Source organism: Rhinolophus sinicus, chromosome 14 (genome assembly GCF_057876585.1).
Source record: "Rhinolophus sinicus isolate RSI-liver-muscle chromosome 14, RSI-T2T, whole genome shotgun sequence".
NCBI lineage: Eukaryota > Metazoa > Chordata > Mammalia > Chiroptera > Rhinolophidae > Rhinolophus > Rhinolophus sinicus.
The window spans coordinates 83,093,471-83,114,645 of record NC_142514.1 but is presented as its reverse complement, the minus strand read 5'-3'; the positions used below and the strand labels follow the sequence as shown (position 1 = coordinate 83,114,645).

The 21,175-nt window shown below is 38.5% G+C and overlaps 1 protein-coding gene and 1 non-coding gene across 10 annotated transcripts in view; both read left to right on the top strand.

Annotated features, from left to right (window-relative positions):
- Window positions 1-21,175, top strand: part of PHACTR1 (phosphatase and actin regulator 1) — a 503,450-nt gene that overhangs the window by 20,888 nt on the left and 461,387 nt on the right. For all 9 annotated transcript variants that reach the window (XM_019742988.3, XM_074335219.2, XM_019742987.3 and 6 more), the window contains one exon: window positions 5,244-5,390. In XM_019742988.3, the coding sequence (XP_019598547.1) occupies window positions 5,244-5,390 (147 nt within the window). The remainder of the gene's footprint in view (window positions 1-5,243; window positions 5,391-21,175) is intronic.
- On the top strand, window positions 19,912-19,985 carry TRNAT-GGU (transfer RNA threonine (anticodon GGU)). Its single transcript has one exon. It is a non-coding gene; the product is annotated as a tRNA-Thr (tRNA).

Below are 21,175 nucleotides of genomic sequence, written 5' to 3'. Positions count from 1 at the left end.
TCATTCACCATATGGACAGTGAAGTGATCAAAGCATTATTTATGGAAAAGTCCATCTTTCCCATAGTACTGCAGTGTAACTCTTGTCAGAGTCAGGTGTCTGTTTATATATGGTCTATTTTTAGATTCTCTATTCTCTTTCATTGGTCTATTTATCTTACTTTGCTTTTGAATTCTATACCTTTATAATAAGTCTTCATATATTCTACTATAAGTCTTCCAGCTATTTTCTTAGTTGTCAAGATTGTCCTGGCTAGTCTTGTCCCTTTGCATTTCATATACATTTTAGAATCAGCTTGTCAAATTTAAAAAAAAAAAAGGTTTGGAATTTGATTGACATTACATTGAATCTATAGATCATTTTGAAGATGACTTTCAATCCATAAGCATGGTATATTCACCCCTACTCTTCATTTATTTAGGTCTTCTTAATTTCTTTCTGGAATGTTTTGTAGTTTTTCATGTAGAAGTCTTGCTGCTCTTTTCTTATATTTATTCATTGATATTTGATAGTTTTGATGCTATTGTAAATGGTTCTTTTTCAATTACATTTTCTAATTTTGCTAGTATATAGAAACAAAATTGATATTTTACATTGCTATTGTATCCAGCGATGATGTAAGATTCACTTATTATTTCAAATAGTCTGGATTCTTATGGATTCTGTATGTATACAATCATAACATACCGTGTTTCCCCGAAAATAAGACCTAGCTGGACCATCAGCTCTAATGCATCTTTTGGAGCAAAAATTAATTTAAGACCTGGTCTTATATTACCGGACCATCAGCTCTAATGCGTCTTTTGGAGCAAAAATTAATTTAAGACCCGGTCTTATATTATAGTAAAATAAGACCGGGTCTTATATTAATTTTTGCTCCAAAAGACGCATTAGAGCTGATGGTCCGGCTAGGTCTTATTTTCGGGGAAACATGGTATATGACTAATCACAATTGTAGTTTTGTTTTCCAGTCACTATACCTTTTAAACTTTCTTTTACTTATTGCCCTGACCAAGACTTCCAGTATAATGTTGAATACAAGTGTTGAGAGGGAACATAATTAGGAGCCTTTTGAAAATCCAGGTACTCAGGTCTTATCCCCTCCAAATTCAGTAAGTCTGTGTTGGGGGTCTGGAAAGTCCACATTTTAACAAGTATTCTAAGTGATATTGATGTAGGGGTATCCTAGAAACACAATTTGAGTAATATTTTTAAAGGATAAGCTTCACTCATCTGATGTGTTTTTGTTTTTTTTTATTAGGGTGGAATATTGCACTTTCTTCTGTTTCCCACCTCCATCCTCTTCCATGCTAGTGATGAACATATAAAATGTTGTTTGTTTGTGCACCCTATTGTGCTGTCTCTGCCTCTGGCTCTAGCTCTGGATATAACAATGCATGAAAGGGTCTTCAGTGTTAAAATGTTGACTGACTTTAGAAAAGAAAAGTAAAAAGCAGCCTTCACCCTGAGCTAGTAGTCATATTCAAAAGGAAGTAATTGTAAAAAAAACAAAAAACAAAAAAAAAAACCACTATATTTTGAAGTTGTTGAGATCACAGTTGAATTCAGTCCTTTCTAGACACATACCCACAGCTACACATGTACACGCACAAGCAATCGTACGGGTTTTGCCTCATGATAGAAATAGTATGAGGGGAAAAAATAGATTCTAGAGGATGTATTGTTACATGATAGATTTGATACTATGAAAGTACTGAATGAAATATGGATATCATGTGGTTTCCTCAATATTAGTTGTAAATCAAAGGAGCAATGTAATGTAGTTTCTTGGATGAAGAGAGAATATATGCCATGGATACTTATAGAAAGAGTAGAGACACAAGAATAACTGCAAATATTCATGGAGTATTAGAAGTAGGCAGTCTTAAGCCCAACTTATCTGAGCTTGCATTTTTATAGTTGAAGTGTTTGAGACCCATCCTGGTAACGTAAGTGGCTTGTCCAGTGTTACTTACTGGTAGTGGTAGTACTGGGAGCAGTGCCCACTGGCACTGATTCCCACTCTAAGGCTCTTCCCCTGATGCCACTCAGTCAGATATAATGAGAGGTCATTTATATGAAAGGGATCCCAGAGAATAAAGAATATGGAAATATTGAGACAAGCTCACGAAAGTGAATCCTTATACAAGATAAGTGGGAGATACATGAAATGGGACTGATTTTGTAAGGGAATTGTTAGAACTAAGAAAGATATAAGAAAAGAGACAAAGTGAAAAGAGAATGGGAAAAATTAGATGAGAGAAACAAAGATGAAAATAAATTAGGGAAGCCCAAAAAATATGGAAAATCATAGTCAGAAATGAAAATGTGATGAAATAATTCAAGAACATGAACATATATGTAGTATTTTGTCATTTTTGTAAAATTTATCTATGTAGAATTATGTCAATAAAATAATCCATAATGAAATAATATGAAAGTGCATTTAAACTCTTTTGAAGAAAGGTAAATGTAAAGTGGTAGTAATTTTAAGTTCCTAATCCTGTAAAATGTTGAGTGAATAAGAAACAGAAATTCAGAGATGTACCTCTCTATATCAACAATCATTAATATGTAAAATCAAAGAAACCCAGGGAACATTAAGGCGAGGTATTCTTTCAAAAATATCTATTTATTTAGTTAGTTTAGAGACATGGCTGATGAATGAACATACAAGGGTGTAGGGAATCCCAAACATTTCAACATTTCAAATAATCAAACAGCACTGCGTTCATTCAAAGAGAGGTACAGTTTATACAGTATTCAGAATTGTTTGAGTTTATTTCCTTACTTTTGCACTTCCTTAAAAGCCTGAACCTAAATGTTATAATCGTAATATTGGTTTGCAGCCTGATTAGTCAGGGTTCATTTGGAGAGCCAGATACTCTGTTGTACCTCCTGGGATAGGAGGCATCCATTTTTAATCGATGTTTAACAGAGATAAATGGGACTGAATAGTGAGGCAAGTGTCATGGAAAAGTGAATTTAAAATGTGGCTAGTCAACCAAGTATACATACTTAGCAAACCAGTATTCTGGTTAAGGACACTGGATTTGAAATCAGGCAGACATGGATTTGGTCCCCAGTTTAGCTACTCATTAGTATGTAACCCTCATTCACTCCTTTTTTCTCTTCTTTCTCCTTCCCTCCCTCCCTCTCTCCCTCTTTTCACTTCCTTTATTCAAAAGTATCTATTGAACATTTATTGTGTACTGGGTTCATGCCGTAGACTAGTGGGCCAGTTAGCTCACATTCCTGAGGGAGAACATGGAAAGTTTATAGGAAAGAAATTTGTGCTGTGCAGCAGCACAAGCCAAGGTCCAGATGCAGAAAGGAGCCAGGCTTTTGGGACAACTCCAAGCAGACTGAAGGTAAATAATAGGAGATGAATTTGGAAAGACAGGTTGAAATCAGGTTTTAAAGGGCTTTGAATACCAGGATAAGCAATTTCAAATTAACCTGCAGAGAATGGACTAACAATTAGAAATACAGTGGTTAGGGAGATAATCTAGTACAGAAAGGCCAAAGGAGAAGATTTCAAAAAGAATAGATTACTACATTAAAGATGCCAAGGGAGAAGTGGATTTAACCGTTAGAAGGATGTGGATGACCTTTAAAATAACTTTGGTTCAGTGAGAGGGATAGAAACCAGTTGTAGGGGTGAAAGGAGGGAATTGAAGTGAAAAAATGGAGCTTATGGGGGCAAGAGTTCCACAGGAAAGTAAAACAGTATGGGAAGGAAATAGTATGGTGGAGAGTGAGGAAGCAGTAAGGCAAAGGACAGATATATTTTTCCTAAGATCAAGAATTACTGCCTATGTGTGAAGTTAAGAAACCAATGTAGAGAGACTGAAAATTCTATGGTTCAAGAATACAAGATGAGAGTTAGAATTGACAGCTGAAGTGTAGAGGGAAGTCTTGCAGTCAGAGCAGCACTTACTCGTCTGAAACTGAAGGGCATGACTTGACACAGATTTTCTTTGTAGGAGGGAGGGAACCAAGGTAACATTTATCTGTGTACTCCAGGTGGGCTCTTATTAGAAAGAACAGAGGCAACATCAGGCCACAAAAAGACCAAGTGACTGAAGCTGCAGAAAGACAAACATAAAAGAGTTTAGCTTGTCAATAGTCCCCGTAGGAGCATCAAACCATTTTGATGCACTCCAGAAACCTTCCTAGGTCCTTGTACTGTGTAACATGGAAGGTTGCAGGACACACATTCACAGAAATGTAAAGTACCCTTCATCTTCATCTCTTTTTCAGAAACAATGGTACAGAGTTATAGAGACTACAGGTCCAATCCAAAGGCTATTACCTGTGCTCTAAGTCACCAAATAAAAAGTTGAAGGTTAAATGGATGGGCATTTATGTAGCGATAAACTCATCACAGAAGTTAGTGGTTGTAAAAGAGGGCCACTCACTTCTGCGTGAGTGTGTCTAGTCTACATTCAAAATATCAACTCTAGAAAAGTTACTGCCAAACTGCTCTTAAACTTGTGTACACTTTTCCTCTACCCTCCAGCTCCAGGGCTCAAAGGGGCTGGTAAGATTGCTTCTGAGCATTTCACATCTGGCTCTGCCTCTGTCTGAGTTCTGGTTGGTCAAGAGGGAGCAGAGGGGTACTTTGGGTGCAGTGCCCTCCTCAATGACCAGCTGGGGCTGGGCTTACAGCCCAGGAGTAATCATTTATGCAAGGAAAGCTGAAGCAGGTGTATCTGGCTGGGCTAGAGAATCCTGCGAGCTGAGGATACCCTAGTGTACACTTGAAGAGCAGAGTAAGTACATTTGGCGGGAGAGGGCACAGTGCTGACTGGGCATCTTTGCTCTGGAGTCTTTTCCTTCGCATTAGCCTATCTGTGCCAAGAGCTGCAAACCGGGGCTGCGGGCAGGAGGGAGGGTGTCAGTCCGAAGCACTGACCGGTTGTTGGCCCTGTGACTGGGAGAGGAGTTAGGGGGAGCCCTGAGCGCCAGCAAGGGATAGCCTGCCTGATCTCTGCTCCAGTCCACAAATCCTTAACGGATTTTCTTTCTCTCCCCTCACCCTTTTCTCTCCTTCGGTTTCTTTCTTTCTCTCTTTCTCTTTCTTCCTTTTTCCCTCTCTTTCCCCCCCTCCCTTCCCATCCCTTTACCCTTCCTCTCCCATCCCCCTCTCCCCTCCCCCTTTCCATGTGTGTGAGCCTCTTCCTTTCCCCTCCTCCCCTTTTCCGCCTGTCTCCCTCTCTCCATCTCCTTCTCCCTCTCAGCTCGCCGGGCGACCCTGCTTCTGCCTCCCACATTAATGGCGGCATCTTCGGAGGATGATATAGACCGGCGGCCCATCAGAAGAGTCCGCTCCAAGAGCGACACGCCGTACCTCGCAGAGGCCAGGATCTCCTTTAATCTAGGGGCAGGTAAGGACGACGCTCTTGCCTTGCTCTCTCCCCCACCTGGCTTCCTCCCCTACCTTCGCTCCTCACCGGCTAGCTCAGCCCCCTGCCCCTCCTCTGGTCTCCCCCGCCTGGCTGTGCCTCCCCTCTTGCCCCCCTTCCCACCCAGCCCTGCGCTGCCTGGGTGCGCTCACTCACTGGCTCTCTTTGTGTCTCCTGTGTAAAGAGGGTGTGTGTGTGTGTGTGTGTGTGTGTGTGTGTGTGTGTGTGTGTGTGTTGGGGAGGTGGGGGAGGGTAGTACAAGGAGCCGTACACTCGCCCAGGAGTCACACACGGGCTTTCCTCTTCCATGAAGCGAAGAAAGTGTTGCCACTGATAAAACAATGATCACAGGAATAACCAAGAGCTGGGTCAGGATGCTGAGAATGCGCTGGCTGTGGGAGGAGGGTCTGGCCAGGCTCTGCTGGTGAGGTTTGCTGGTGGGGCTACTATAGAGTGGGTGGAACTTGTTGGTGACATTCAGACTCTGGTGATTTTGCCTGGTGATTAATACGACTGCTGTGGTGCTGAAGTGGCGAGGGGGGTGGGGTTGACAGCTGGGAACAGGACCTTTTCCTTGCACCAAGCAGTTGGCAAGCAACCATGGTGATGATAATAGTAATAAAATGGTCTATATGACACGTTAGGTAATTTGATGGTGTCACTGGAACTGATGCCCAAAGTGGCCCAGATGGTGTTAAGTGAAAAGAGTAACTGAGGTAGAGGAGGGAGGGAAGAAGATGAGAGGCTAGGGAAGAAGGGAGGAAGAAAGGAAAGAGCAGTAGAGCCGACTGAGGGATTCAGTCACATTGCTTGCGTTAAGACGTCTCAAGATGACCTGATAAGTACCCAGTGTCTGATGTCCCCACTGCTGCTACTGCTCCAGATTCCCAGTCAGACCTCACCGCTCATTACTAGTGGATGGTCACTACCACTGGGAGAAAGTTGTTCCCCACTAACTTCACAGTGCTGCCTTCTCTGAATGGCTCCGAAGCCTCCACCCAAGCTTGTGTTTCTTCCTTTCTAGAGTCCCTTAGTATCCTAGCAACTCTAACACAAGTAGAGTGAGGGCATTTTCCTGAAGACCCTCTTTCAAAGTAAGTTAAAAAAGCGGATAATACTATTTTCTATAGGATACTAAACCTTTGAAAATGGAACTAAATCAAACAAAGTGTGTGTGTGTGTGTGTGTGTGTGTGTGTGTGTACATGTGCTATAGCAAAGAGAACCTTCAAATGATGAGTTTTATACACTATGGTGAAGAATGGACAAAATGTTCACTAAGCAACCATGTCTTTATGACTGAAAGAATGGCAACTGGATGTGCCCAAGTATCAAGTTCCTTGGAGTGTAATTTTCCTGTCTCGGTGACTTGGGTTTTCTATTTATGTTTTCTCCTCACTCCTGGAAGTTTGTTTCTGGATTTGGGGCTGGTCAAAGAGGACTTTATCGGGGAAAGCTTTGGCAGTTTTTGTGGCATGCTGTAGTAGCCTGTGGTCTCACTTTGGAACTGTTAATCCTACTCTAGTATGTTCCAGATTCAGGATAAGGTTGTGAGGGATCTTGGAAAGGACTGAAAAAGTCTCTTTTAGGACCAAGACTGTTTTCCCACCCAGTGATATTAGGATGTATTCTCTTGAGCTCTTTGCTATCAAACTCTGGTATATTCCCATAGTGTCTTTGGCTACCATGGGAGTAAAGGGGCTAAAGCTGCAGTTAGTAAAGGCTATTTACCTTCTACTAGTACTTTTACAACAAAACAGTAAGATAGAGCACTAAAAAGAGTTTCAGCTACCACTGACTTACACTGAACTATTTTGCCACCCAGCAATTTGCAATCTTTTATTCTGGTTAAATTGCTCTAGAGGCCAATTAAACGATTAGACTTTTCAGAAAGAATGTGTCTCCCTTTCATCTGGAAATAACAAACGAGCTCTCAGTCCTTTCCATATCTCCCTTAGAATAACCCTAAAAGCAAAGTGTCCAGAAAGACGCCAGCAAGAAAGAGAATGCTGTGGACAGGACACTGGTAGAGGAGGGAGGGCAGTCGCACGGGCTGGGTTCTGCAGTTAGGGGAGCTGTCCTTCTCGGTGGTGCTGAAGTGAAGGACTGTGTGCCAGGGACGTGACCGTAAGGTGGACAGCGGAAGGAGGGGTGCTCAGTGTCTGTGTGATGGAATCCCGGGGAGAACGCGGAAGATCTGGCCACCGAAAAACTTTTCTATCCTTGCCCACTTAGATTTGTCGCCTGTTTACTATGCCTCACGCCTACTGCTCCACTGCTCCAATCTGGTGGTTTGCTCTAATTTTGCGCCGGCTGCTCACTCCTGGGGCTTTGTTTATTTCCCAGCTGGTTTTTGGTTGCTTCCCTGACATAGTAAGATCTACTTGCAGATGTGCCTTTCCCGGCGTTTAAAAGTAATTGTAACCCCTGGTTTAAAAAGCAAACAGCCTTGTTTATCTCCTTAAGCAGCAAATTGTAATTAAACTATTAGTGTCGTTATCAGTGTTGCTGAACAGAGGAGCCTACACACTCTGAATAAACTACATAATTTGGGCATAGAGAGAATAATGTTTGTCTCTTAACAACAATTTATAAAAAAATGAAACAAAGCAGCTCTCATCTGCCCTTTCTTTCCACTCTTCTCCCACGCCCAAACAATCACTTACTGTTTATTTTTTCCGAAGAAATTCTTTATTGGTTTAAACTATTTATGTTTAATATTTGTTTTGTCATACCCACTCATTATATATAACTCCATGTTTAATGCTTTAGAGGTTTGATAATCCTTCAAGAAAATCATATATATGTATACTTTTATTTGGATATGATGAAATCATTTTGTGTACCAACTCCCTTAAACTAATTTTTACAGTTGCCAAATAAAGCGGACTGGGCATTTTGAATACTAATTAAATACTTAAGCATTTCTTCAACTATACCCAGTCCCTGATGGCACTTAATAGTATCATTTCAGAAATAATTCCACAGCTTGAGTGAAGGATATACTCCTTTAGCTGCAGTCCCAAGTCAGTCAAAGAATAGCACCAAAATATGGGTCTTTCATAACTTTATGAAGATGTTAATTTTAAGGTTTAGCCTAAATTGAGACAGTAGAGAACAGAAATTTTCTGAACCATGACTTATTTTTCTAAAATAGCCCCTTTTGTAGGTTTTTAACTTCTATTTAACATTGAGCGTATTATGCAAATATTGATAGACTGTTAGCTGAAGATAGTATAAATGCCAGAGAAAACCACGCCAATGTATTTGCTTAAAGTTACCCAGACACATCAGACTTCATTTAAAACTTTGGAAGAGGTTTTTGCCCCCCTGAGAATTTCAAATGTATTAAAAAAGATATCTTATATCAGAAGAATATGCTCACACTCTTAGTATCAAGTGTTTTTTATTGTGTTCTCACTTAGGAATGAACATCACTGACATTTAGTTTGTAAGAACGTACCCGGCCGTGTGAGGTCATTCATTCACTACACTGAAGTGAATGCAGTGAAGAGTTGCTGCTCATCTGCAATATTTTCCTACGGGCTAGTGTGTTCTATTTTTATATATTGACAATATATAGAAGAGTATTCAATTCATGGAAGATGCTGAAACTGAAAAGTTTTCTGTGATCACACACTAAAATGAATGAAAGTGTAATGATAAACGGAGGATTTAAGCATATCTGAAATTTCTTAAAGGGATGCCAAAAGAAGGAAGGTGAGTCACACTGATGATTTAGGATTATTAAAACACAAAATCCACATTGGGCACTTTTGAGAAGATTAAGGACTTTTGTAATCATAAGGAGGTTTGACTTTGTTGACATTTCAGAATTGCTTTGCATGGAGGAGATTTTAAAGTAATAGCATGTTTAACCCCCGTATACTTATTCTCCTTGGAAGGCTAAGATTTGTTTTAGTTCCTGATGTTACCCAAGAATAGCTGTTTCTGACTTCTGTTGGTCTCTTCTACTCTTTCAGGCCCAGAGGATAATGAGAGTGAAAATTGGCTTGCTCTGGCTACCCATAAGAATGGATGGGTCAGCCAGATTAAGTTATAAACTGGGTCTCAGGAAATCTCTTTCCTATCTTTCTTGAGGTGGAAGACTTTTATTCTTTAGCTAATTATGAAGGCCCATGATATTGAGAAGTGACAGCCCATAATGTGCTATCATTACTCGTAATGAGAACTGTTCCTTGGCAACATTGTGAATATCATCATGCTGAACCAAGATTTTCACCAGTCTAAGGGTCTTTGTAAGCATGCTCTTTCACTGTTCCACTGAAAAATGCCAGTATAGCGCGCGCGCTCTCTCTCTCTCTCTCTCTCTCTCTCTCTCTCTCTCTCTCTCTCTCTATATATATATATATATATATATATATATATATATATATATATATATATATATGTATATATATTTGTTACTGATTTTAAATTGAAAGCAGATCATATGGGTCTGGGATTTATTTGGTGGGCCCAAGCTCTTTTTTAGTATCGCTTTTCACATTCTGTAGCCAGAAATCAAGTGGCTGACCACATAGATGGCCAGAAGTCTCTACTGTGGGGCTTTCTGAAGTGTGCACTCCTTTTGTGCCTTTGTTAAAGCTAGCTAACCAATAATCTCATTGTGTCATGCATTAAGGTGGTACTAGTGAAGACCACTCCAGATAACATATAAAATAATATAAACAAGGTATAGGAAAGTAAGTAATTAACACTATGAGGAAATAGAAATCCTTTAGCTGCAAATATATAACCATAAATGTATAATATATAAACCATGCCATTATTTCAACAACAATTTATACATTTATGAGATAACTCAAACAGAAAATCTGTGTTGAGTGGTTAAATTTATTTAGAATATTTTGCCAGGAAATTTTATTTTTAACATCGAAAAACTGTATTTACTATTATCTTATGATTAAAGGATACATTACGTATTTGTTCTGTCTGTATATGTCCATATGTCCATATAATTTAATTCCATGAAAGACCATAGAGGTGTGTTTTATATGAAAAATGTGAGGCAAGAGTCAGAAGAACTTGATTCTAATGCATCTCTTCTATTAGGGTAGTGGACATGTCATTTAACTTTTCTGGGCTTGATTTTCTCAGCTCAAGATGAATGATTTGGAATTTAAAATCTCTAAAACTCCATCTAATAAAGTGTTTGTATTAATAGTTGATAATTCTAGCTCTAGCTTTATTATTGGATATATATAATAATCTGATTTTACAGATAGTCTTATTTATGGTATAAAACATATAAAATAGCATAATTATAATAAGAATTAAAACATTAGATCATAGCTAAGTTGTGAAAATAAGTTGAGTTAAAAGAGATTAGTATATATTACAAGACACATTTATATACACAATATTAATTAAAATATTTTTAATTTGAATATTCAGGGATTAGCATCTTTAACACAGTTGATGTTCTATAAATATTGACTGAATAAGGTGTTAGGGAAATCTTAGCAGTAAATGGAGAGTGAAGAAACAAAATATTAATACAGTTCCCAATTGCCGTTTTAAGTATGTTAGCCTGTTCTCTTTTATACAATTAAAATGAAATGGGAATGTAAGATTTGTATTTTCCCTTTATTCTTTTAATTACCAAGGAAGGTAAACATGTATGCCAACTAGCTAAAAGTCAGGATTCAACCAAGCTGCCATGACCCCTTTGGAATCTGAAGATAGAATAATCCTTACATCTAGGCACTGACTGTAAGTAACACTTGGCCATGAACTACAAAGAACTATTCTTTCCTTTTCTTCACAGGCATATAAGCTGACAAGAACAAATAAACTATTGGTCAGAACTGGACATATTGATACATTTTTACATTACATTTAGTACTAAGTAAAATATTTTAAAATTACTTATGGAGTTACTCTTTGATATATGCAACTTCAATTTTTTTCTCCTTGACTCAGTAAGGTAAAAAGAAAGACACACATTATACCCAGTGTTATATGTTATGTAAATACAAAAGAGCCCGAAGGAACTGTTAATGGGTATAACATTTTCCTCACTGGATGGTAAAAGAAGAACTCTAGCATTTTCATATTTTGTTTCATCACTCTCCCCACCCACTCTGGTAGGTGATAATGTGGATATGATTTCAGAGGGGAAAATAAAGTGGGCCATATCGACATTTTAATTACTCTAATTTACAAGTATTTAATATAATGAAGGATAGTTAAAAGACAAAATCCATTGTATGGCCTTATTGAATGATGGTGGATTCACATGACTTTCTACACAGGTTATCAAAGGACAATAGGAATAATCTTTTGCTAGCAGTTATTTAGCATTTATGTAGGCAAGTGTCGTGTAGATTTCCTATTGATCTTTTCTGCCACATTTGTATACTCGAAACTAATGATTCAGCAGCAGAATCTTTGAATAGTAAATACTTGGGCTGTAATGGTAGTGTTGAGAATTCAATATATATCGTGGTTTTGAAACTATACTGAACTTTATCAATACGATCATTTGCCATTTAAAGACATAGAAAGCCCATTATATCTGGATCTCTACCAATCAAGTGACAACAAGTTGGTTGAATATTTAATCATGGTTTAATCAAAAGTGTAGAAAGAGCTTTGTTATGCTTGAATGTATCCCTTATTCCATCTGAGCCCTGTTTTTCTTCGGGGGGGGGGGCGGTGGAGGAAGATAAGAAGAAATAATAGTATGATAATATTCACTCAATGAATATTAAGACATTAAACATGCATCGGACCATTTTTAGACACTTGGCACACATTGGTGATCAAAACAAACATTTTACCCTCATGAATTTTAACTTCTAAAAGTGGGTTGTGGACAATAAATAACATGGTATCTAAGTACGTGGGGTAGTATTTTATAAGTTAAGCATTAAGGCAAAAATAAAGAAAGCTAAGAGTATAAGGCATATGGGGGCAAGGAAAGGGGTGGACTGCGAAAGAGACAACATTGAGAGGGCATTTGAACAAAATTCTCCAGAGTAGGCAAGGGAACGAGCAATGCCAATATGGGATGGAGGTCAGAACAGGAGAAAACTTAGGGGAAGGGAGTGGAAAGGCCTTAAATCAAGAGTTCCAGTATGTTCAAGACCTGGCATGGAGCCCAGTGTGGCTGAAGAGTGAGTGAAGGGGAGAGTGGGAGGAGAGGAGATTAATGAGGGAATGGAGACCAGATTACATAGAGCTTGGCGGGCCACTGCCAAGACTTTGACTGCACTTAGTAAATGCGGAACAATGCAGGGATTTGAGCATAAGAGTAACACGATCTGAAATAGATTTTGGAAAGATCATTGGGGCTGCAATATTCAGAACAGACTATAGTGGGGCAGCGTGGAAGCAGGGAGACTGAGAATAATCCAGAGAAATGGTGGCTCGGCAGCATGGTACAGCAGGAGTAGGTAGGAGTGGTCAGGTTCTGGATGCATTGGATGGTACAGCCAGGCTTTCATGATGGATTGAGTGTGGGTTATGCAGGAAGGAGAGGAGCATGGAGTATGTCAATGGTTTGGCCTGCACAATCGGAAGGATAAAAGGGCCATTTGGGGGTATGAGGGAAAGGTCAGAAGTTCAAGTGCAGACATGTCAAGTGTGAGATGTCTACTAGACCTCCAAGTGGCAGTATCAAATAAGCAGTTATACAAATGTAAGATTAAAAATGAGATCTGGCCCAGAAACAAGTAATTGAGTTGTCAGCATGTATAGTGCATTTAGTATATTGTGTCCAGGGCTTATTATGCATTTGCTCATTTATTTCTCATAATGACCCTATTCTAGCTGTTAGCATTATTATTACTATTCTTATTTTATCCATGTGGAAACTAAGTCACAAAGAGGTTCAATAACTTAGCAAGGGTAATAAAGCTAATAAAAGGAATAAGAATAATTGGAATTTGGATCATGTTTTATATAACTTCAAAAATCTACATTTTTAATGGCCATGATTTATTACAAGAGAGCAAACATATCATCTTTGCTATGAAATCAAATTTTAAAATGAACATGGCTAAGGGAAAGAGAGATAAAACTCGGAATGCATTCTAGCTCAGTATTTTAAAAAATATTTGCCTAGGATTCACTGTAAGAAATGCACTTTATATCACTTCACATAACACACATACATGCTTATAATTGGAATAAAATACAGTTGACCCTTGAACAACATGGTGTGAGGGGCACCGACCCCCCACACCATCTAAAATGTACATATAACTTTTGACTCCCTCAAAACTTTTCTGGTTCTAGTAGCCTACTGTTGACCAGAAGCCTTATTGATAATGTAGATTAACACATATTTTGTTGGTTATATGTATTATATACTGTATTTTTACAATAAGCTAGAGAAAAGAAAACCATAAGGAAAAGAAGATACATTTACAGTGCTGTACATATTTATTGAAAAAATCTGCATATAAGTAGATTCGTGCAGTTCAAACCTGTGTTGTTTGAGGGTCAACTGTATTCCTCAAAACACCTTTATAAGGTTTGAATGTACTCTGACGTTTTCTGTATTATCCTACTTCATCTCCTCCAACTCCATTCCATTCTAACATATTTTAGTTGTAAAAATGCTAACTATGACCCATCTAAATGATTTTATAACCCATGGTTTAAAAAAATTATTTAATTTGTAGTTTCTAAGGGCGCTTTCTGAATTCAGAAAAAGTGTTTGCAAGGAAACCCATTTTAGTACTTCTATCCCCCTAATTGAAATTAATTCTCTTACCCGGATATGAATCAAAGTGAAAGAGAAAAAGCCCAGGGCCAGAGCCCAGAGTCTAGACTCACAGTACATTTAGAGGCCCACAAAAATGTTTTAATTTCTTTTAAACTCAGAAAAAAATTAAATATAGTCCAGGTTGGTTTATATTTGTTTTCATGCCAACACTGTCGTAAAATACGGTATTTAATATTTTTGGGGAGTGAAAGTAGTCTACAAGAGCAAAAGCACTGAGGACCCACAGAAGTCGTAATGCAGCCCTGCAAAGAGTAGAAAGAGGAGCTGTGGGAAATAATTCTCTTTTCTGAGGTAGTATAGTGACTATGAGGATATACTCTGGAGCCAGACTTTCTGGGTTTGAATCCCTACTTTTTCACTTACTAGCTGTATGACCTTGGGGAAGTCATTTAACCTCTCCCTGCCTCAGTTTTTTCACTTGTAAAATGGGACTAATAGTGGTTTGGAGGTTTGTTTTGAAGGGCAAATAATTCATTAAATGTGAAAAACTTAGAATAATGCCTGGCATATAGTGATTACTCATTTCCCAAAGTGGAGAAATAAGCGCCATTGTGTTTCTATGGTCTACCTCACCTTTCCTCAATTCTTCCAAGATGCTACCATAAAGAAAAAAAAAAAAAAATAGGTGCCTTCTCGTTACCACATCTAACAAGACCAAATGAGCTACAATTCAGAAGCTATCACATAAGGAACAAATCTTCTTAGCTAAGTTTTACCCCCATTCAGTCCGTCTTGCCTATGCTACAGAATGAATATGGCCACCCCAAAATGAGACAGAAAGTCACCCTCAGACTCTGAAAGTTAAGGAAATTTACATTAAGAATGGTTTGTCTTCTGTCGAGAGTTGAATGAATCAACCTACAAATTTTTTTTGCCAATGGCCACATGGAGAAGAATAACCTACTGGACTTTCTAATAATCCTCTGAACTTGGAGGAGGCATTGAAGGACGGGAGTAAAAAGAAGAATACAGGAAGCGATACAGGGAGAAGAAAGAACAGAGGCAAAAAGGGAAGGGGGGAAAGAGAGAACACAGCGTTTCAGTCTGAGATGCCATCCACATGGTCAGGAGAGCACATTAAAAAAAAAAAATCACAGACTCTTGGCTTTTGAGAGTCAAGAGGAACATTTCTCTTGTTTGAATAATGAGCACAAAGGCTCTGTGATGGTTTCGGAGATTGGCCGTTTCCAAAATCTGAGTCTGGTACGAATGAGTTGAATCATCTCGCTGAATGTTTGAAACCTGTAACACGGGCGTAACACACTCTGCCTAATTTTCATTGTGTTTGTGAGGACCAAATGTGAAAATGCTTTGCCAACAGTCAAGTATTACTCCAAGGCAAGAAACAGATGTGGTCTCGGTGAATGGGACAGCTTTAAATGGCTCGTGCTGGCACACATAAAGCACAAGAATGAAAATGTGAGAAAATAGACTGATTCTACCTAAAACGTTGCCTTTGCCATGGCCAGAAATTCAACACAGCCCAATAGTCCAGAAAGACTGAATACAGCATCTACCAATTTATAATTTGGGGTTTGTTTATGCCTCCATTGTCAACGCTCAGCATTGTATGAAACGCAGTCACCTCAGGATGTTATTATCCGTCCATAAGAGACAGAGGGCTTGAATTTTTATGAGTGTTTAGGAATTGCATACATTTTTAACTGCTTAGTGCAATCTCTGCCTCACTTCAACCTTCCACTTGATAATAGTCCTCGAGAAGGTACTTGTCATTTTTAAGCTAAAGTAACTGTACCGCACACTAGAATTACTAGCCAGTGTCACGTGGGGCATTAGTCCAACTTGGCCTTAGACAGACACTCAGCCAAATAACCAGGTGCAGCCTTCTTTCACAATCTCCTCCTCCCATTTTTTCACCTTCTCCCTCTTCTCCAACTGAATGCCCTCCTTATTTGTTTTGACCTTAAGAAAACAACCAGAGATTTCAGGCAAAACTTTCATTTCTGAGAGAGAGAGAGGCTTAAACGTCCCATGTGTATCTGCAGAAGTTTAGGACTGTTCATTACCTCCCATTCAAACCATAGAATTACACAGTTTGCACAGCTGTGGAGCCAGCTGCCCTGCATTCGTTCACTCCAGACCTCATACCATGTTGCCTTCTAGCAACATCCTGGCTATATCCGCTCATGACTCTGGCTGTAATCTGCTAAGAAGCAACTCTTTCAATAAGAAAAGTGGCTTCTACCAGTTTGTGCATAGGATTCAGAGCTGCCTTACATGTCCTTCTCAGTCCTAGAAACAATTTCTTCATGTTCAATTTGTTCAACTAAAATAGAACAGGCAGAAACAAAATTATGAGTGACTGGGATTTTAGTTTATTTTTATTGTTTTGTCTTCCATTTTTACAGTTCGGAGGCTCCTCCTATGCTATGGATTTTATTCACATGCAAAAGTTTTCAGCCAATATCTGGGTTTGAAGATATGATGCGTCATGCAGACCACACCAAATTTTGATTAATTGCAGATTCCCCATTATACACGATCTATGATACCACATAGTTTTCAGAGTGTGTTTTATTCCATTTTGACATAAAAAAGACATTTGGTTAATAGATTTTAAGCAAATTAAATGCTTGATACATTGTTACAATTTTATAAAACTTCACAATGACTAAATCTTTTTTCAAGTTGTAAAATGCCTGAGGTAGTGTTCCTTTATCCTCTCTTGTAAGAAGTTCATTTTAAATATGCAGGAATAAATCATTAGTGTGGCTTTTGACATTTTAGCCAAAGGTGGTACCTATGCTCCGTATACCACTCAATTCTCACCACAAAAATCCTCCCTGTTTTATGAAGCAACCAGACAGCATGGTCAGTGATCACTGTACATGATGCTTGGTTTGCTGTTTAGTTGACTCGAAAATTCACTTTATTTTTCTAAGTTTTTTCACGCGTTTGCGTCTGTTGTGCAATCATGTGTTTACAGGTATCTTAAGAACATTTATATTTCTGGAGATAAGAGATTTGCTCTTATTTTTATTGTCCACCAAAATCTGAATCAAATCCTGTCACCACTTGTCTCGTTAGAATGGCAGCCATATAAATGGAAATGTGTGTTAAGTCTAAGACAGCTAGAACCATCCATAAAAATAATACCAGGTAAACCCAAAGTAAGCTTAAACCAGCCTTAAACCCATTTCATTCGCTTCTCGTTATAGCTCATGTAATGTGATCTGTATGAACAATTTCTGCTATAAAGTTACCTCATAAAGAAACATATCATCTACAGAGTCCTTTCATAAACTCAATTATAGGAACAATTCAGCAGAGTTATAGCTACTAGGATCTGTGTTCTATCTCCTCCTTGGTTCAGCTTATTAAAGATGCGAAGTGGCAACATTGAAGTAGAAAGAAAACAATGACTGAATTTAGCCAACACGGAGGAGGCTGGTGTAATCCCTCAATCAGGCACAAATTGAACTTTAATTCTCTTATTGCTCTGGCACCGGCTTCATTTGTTATAGGTGGTTTGTTCAAAGAAAAACTATAGTTAGGACTTTTATACACAAATACACATTTGTTTTCAATATATCACAGACATATTTGTATAGAATTGTACGTGATTCATTCAAAAGTATTAGTTGGCTACTTAAATTCAATCATCATAGTGCTTTGATAACCAAGACCTTTGGTGGCAAGTGGCAGAAAGGAAAATACGAATAACAATAAATTCACTGTTAATTAATAAAAAATATATTATTGGGGAGAAATAGTCCAATTGTGAACGATGTGCATCCTTTCAACCTTACACCACGGTCAGAGGTATTGATATTAAATGTGTTATCCCACACACAGTGGAAATGGTGATACTGGTTTTGAAAAGAAATCACATGTTATAATAATAATTTTTTTTAAATGTTTGAAAAGGATCAAGTAGAGAAGTAGATGTTAATGTTCAAATGTGAGCTTTGCTATAGCTAAGACTCATCATTCAGAACTGCGGGAAAATGAGCAGCATGTTATGGCTGCCAGTATAATGATTCAAATATTTAGTGCACTCACTGCAGTTGGACAAATACTCAACTGCACTGGTGTGTATTAAAGCTAACGTAATTTTCCAGTTGCTGGTTCTCAGTGGACTTTATTCTCTGTCAATCTCTAGAAACCTCAAATATGGTCCAATAACCACAATGAATCTTGAGTGCATTGTAGTGTCTTTTCTAAATTATTACTGGTTTCATCTCTCTTGTGCTTGCTCTTCAGTGACCTAAGGAACAATTGTGTTATTTATGTGGATTCATAAAAACATAAATTTTTTCTGTAAGTCCTCAGCTTCCATAAATCTGTTGCTGAGGTTCAATTATTTTCCTCCCCTGAGTGGTAGAACAGTTTTAAGCCTTAGGTTCACATAATTTCTCCCATTATATTCCTGGCTCTGCCTAGTGTGGGAATTAAATGCCTCACTGTGATGAAGGTCTAGAGGCCATACAGTTACAAGCAGATCAAGAAAGTGCAGTGGCAAGTAAACGGTGGAACCCTAATCTTCCTAGGGATAAATTGCCTGGAGGTCCCACTGATTTGTAATATATCATCATACATACAAGGAGAAAACTGTCTCGGGATTATTGGTCCACATGAGGATCTCTGGTGAGGCAAAGCTGTAATGACCCTCCGACCACTCTCGAAGCATTGCTCCTAGAGAGATAAGCATGGGTCTGCATCAGACAAACCTGGGGATGAATTCTAACTCGGTCGATTTCAGGGTAAGTTTATTATCTTTATGAACTTCAGCTTGCTTACCTGTAACATGGGAATACTCATTGGACAGAGTTGTTGTGAGAATTACATGAAAGAGGGATATAAAGCAAAGTACCTAGCATAGTAGCTGCTCACTCAGCACCTGTCAAAACATGAAAAGCAAGAAACATGCTCAGTTTAGTTTATTATGTAAGATCTTCATGTTGTATTACAGTGATGATTGTTAGATTACCAAAGCCCCCTTATAACACCTGGACAAATTTTTAGGAAAAGAAGGGATGACTTGATATTGTTTATTGTGACTTTTCATTAAATATCAATATAACAAACATTCACCCAAGGCTTCCTGTTATATGTTAAACGTGGATTTAACAGTTTCATCAACAACTAAAGCCATCAGTGGGCACATCAGCAGCCCCTAGATTCCAAGCTCTGAGGGAAGGGGCCATGTCTGCCTTATCCACCCCTGAATCATGGTGCCTGGCATAGGGCATGGGCCATAAGAGGAGCTCAGAAAGTACTTGTCATGTAAAGAAATGTATCAGAGCAACAGCTGCTTTCCTGTCAGTCCATCTTTATAACCAAACTTGTTGGAGTTCTTCATATTTTTTAAAAAGGACTTTACTTTTATTTTTTGCATTCTTATATTGTTATTGAGATATAATTGACATATAACCTTGAGTAGGTTTAGGGTGTACAACGTGTTGATAAAAGGACTTTAATTTTAATAGCAATTTTAGGTTCATAGCAAAATAGAGAGGAAGGTACAGAGATTTCCCATGTACCCCTTGCTCCATGCATGCATAACGCCCCCCTATTACCAACATCCCCACCAGAGTGGTGCATTTGTTACAACTGTTGAACCTCCATTGACGTCATTATCACCCAAAGTCCATAGTTGACCTTAGGCTTCATTCTTGGTGTTGTACTTCCTATTGGTAGGGTCAAAGGTATAGTAACATGGACCCACCATTATAGTTTCATACAGAGTATTTTCACTGCCCTAAAAAACCTCTGTGATCGGGGTGGCCGGTTAGCTCAGTTGGTTAGAGCGTGGTGCTGGTAGCACCAAGGTTGCCGGTTCAATCCCCGCATGGGCCACTGTGAGCTGTGCCCTCCTAAAAAAAAAAAAATCCTCTGTGATCCGCTTATTGATCTCTCCCTCCCTCTAAGCCCTGCAACCACTGAACTTTTTACTGTCCTTATAGTTTTGCCTTTTCCAGAATGTCATGTAATTGGAATCACACAGCATGTAGCCCTTTCAGATTTGCTTCTTTCACTTATAGCATTTAAGGTAATATGCATTTAAGGTTCCTCCATGTCTTTTTATGCCTTGATAGCTTTCTTTTTAGTGCTGAATAGCTTTCCATTGTCTATATATCACATTTATTTATCTATTCACCTACTGAAGGACATCTTGGTTGCTTCCAACTTTTGGCAATTATGTATTAAGCTGCTATAAACATCTGTGTGCAGATTTTTGTGTAGACATAAGTTTACAATTCTTTTGAGTAAACACCAAGGAGCTCAATCACTGGATTATATGGTAAAACTATGTTTAGCTTTGTGAGAAACTGCCAAAGCATCTTCCAAAGTGGCTGGACCATTTTGCATTCCCACCAGCAATGAATGAGAGTCCTTCTCTGCATTTTTTAGTAACATCTATATACATATTTGTATATCTGGTCCTTATTTCCTTCTAATAATTTCTGTAAGCACAGGCTTTAGAGCAAAGTAACAAACTTATCCCCTCTGAGTTGTCTTTTCTTTTTGAATTACAAGAACTGGCATCATTGTTACAAGAGGATAGGACCCTCCTGTTTTATGTATTTCTGAAAGCTATACCTAACTTTTATAAAATAAACCTTACTGAAGAAGGAATAATGTACTTTGCGATGGAGGCTGCCCTTCATCTCCAGGTCTTTGGAGTAAACTTGGACTCAGTGGAATTTTTAAAAAATGCTGGTGCCCTATTCAGGCTGCCTTAAAATTCAGAGTAGGAAAATTATTTGAATATTTAAAGAATTGATCTTAAAGAAAGTTTAGAGATCACCTATTTTAATTAACTCATCTTGAAATGAAGAAATTGTGTTATAGAGAGCTCTGTGGTCCCCAAGAAGAGAACAAAGAAAGTAAAAGGGAAATTCCCCAGAATCTAGACATTTAAAAGTAGCTCAGTTTCAAAGGTGTGCAGGACCCAGCTCATATAGGTTTGTGAGAGCAAACTAGGCACATCTCTTCCAAACTGTGTGTTCTGTGACATCACATCAGTAGCTTGAAATTGGCCATGG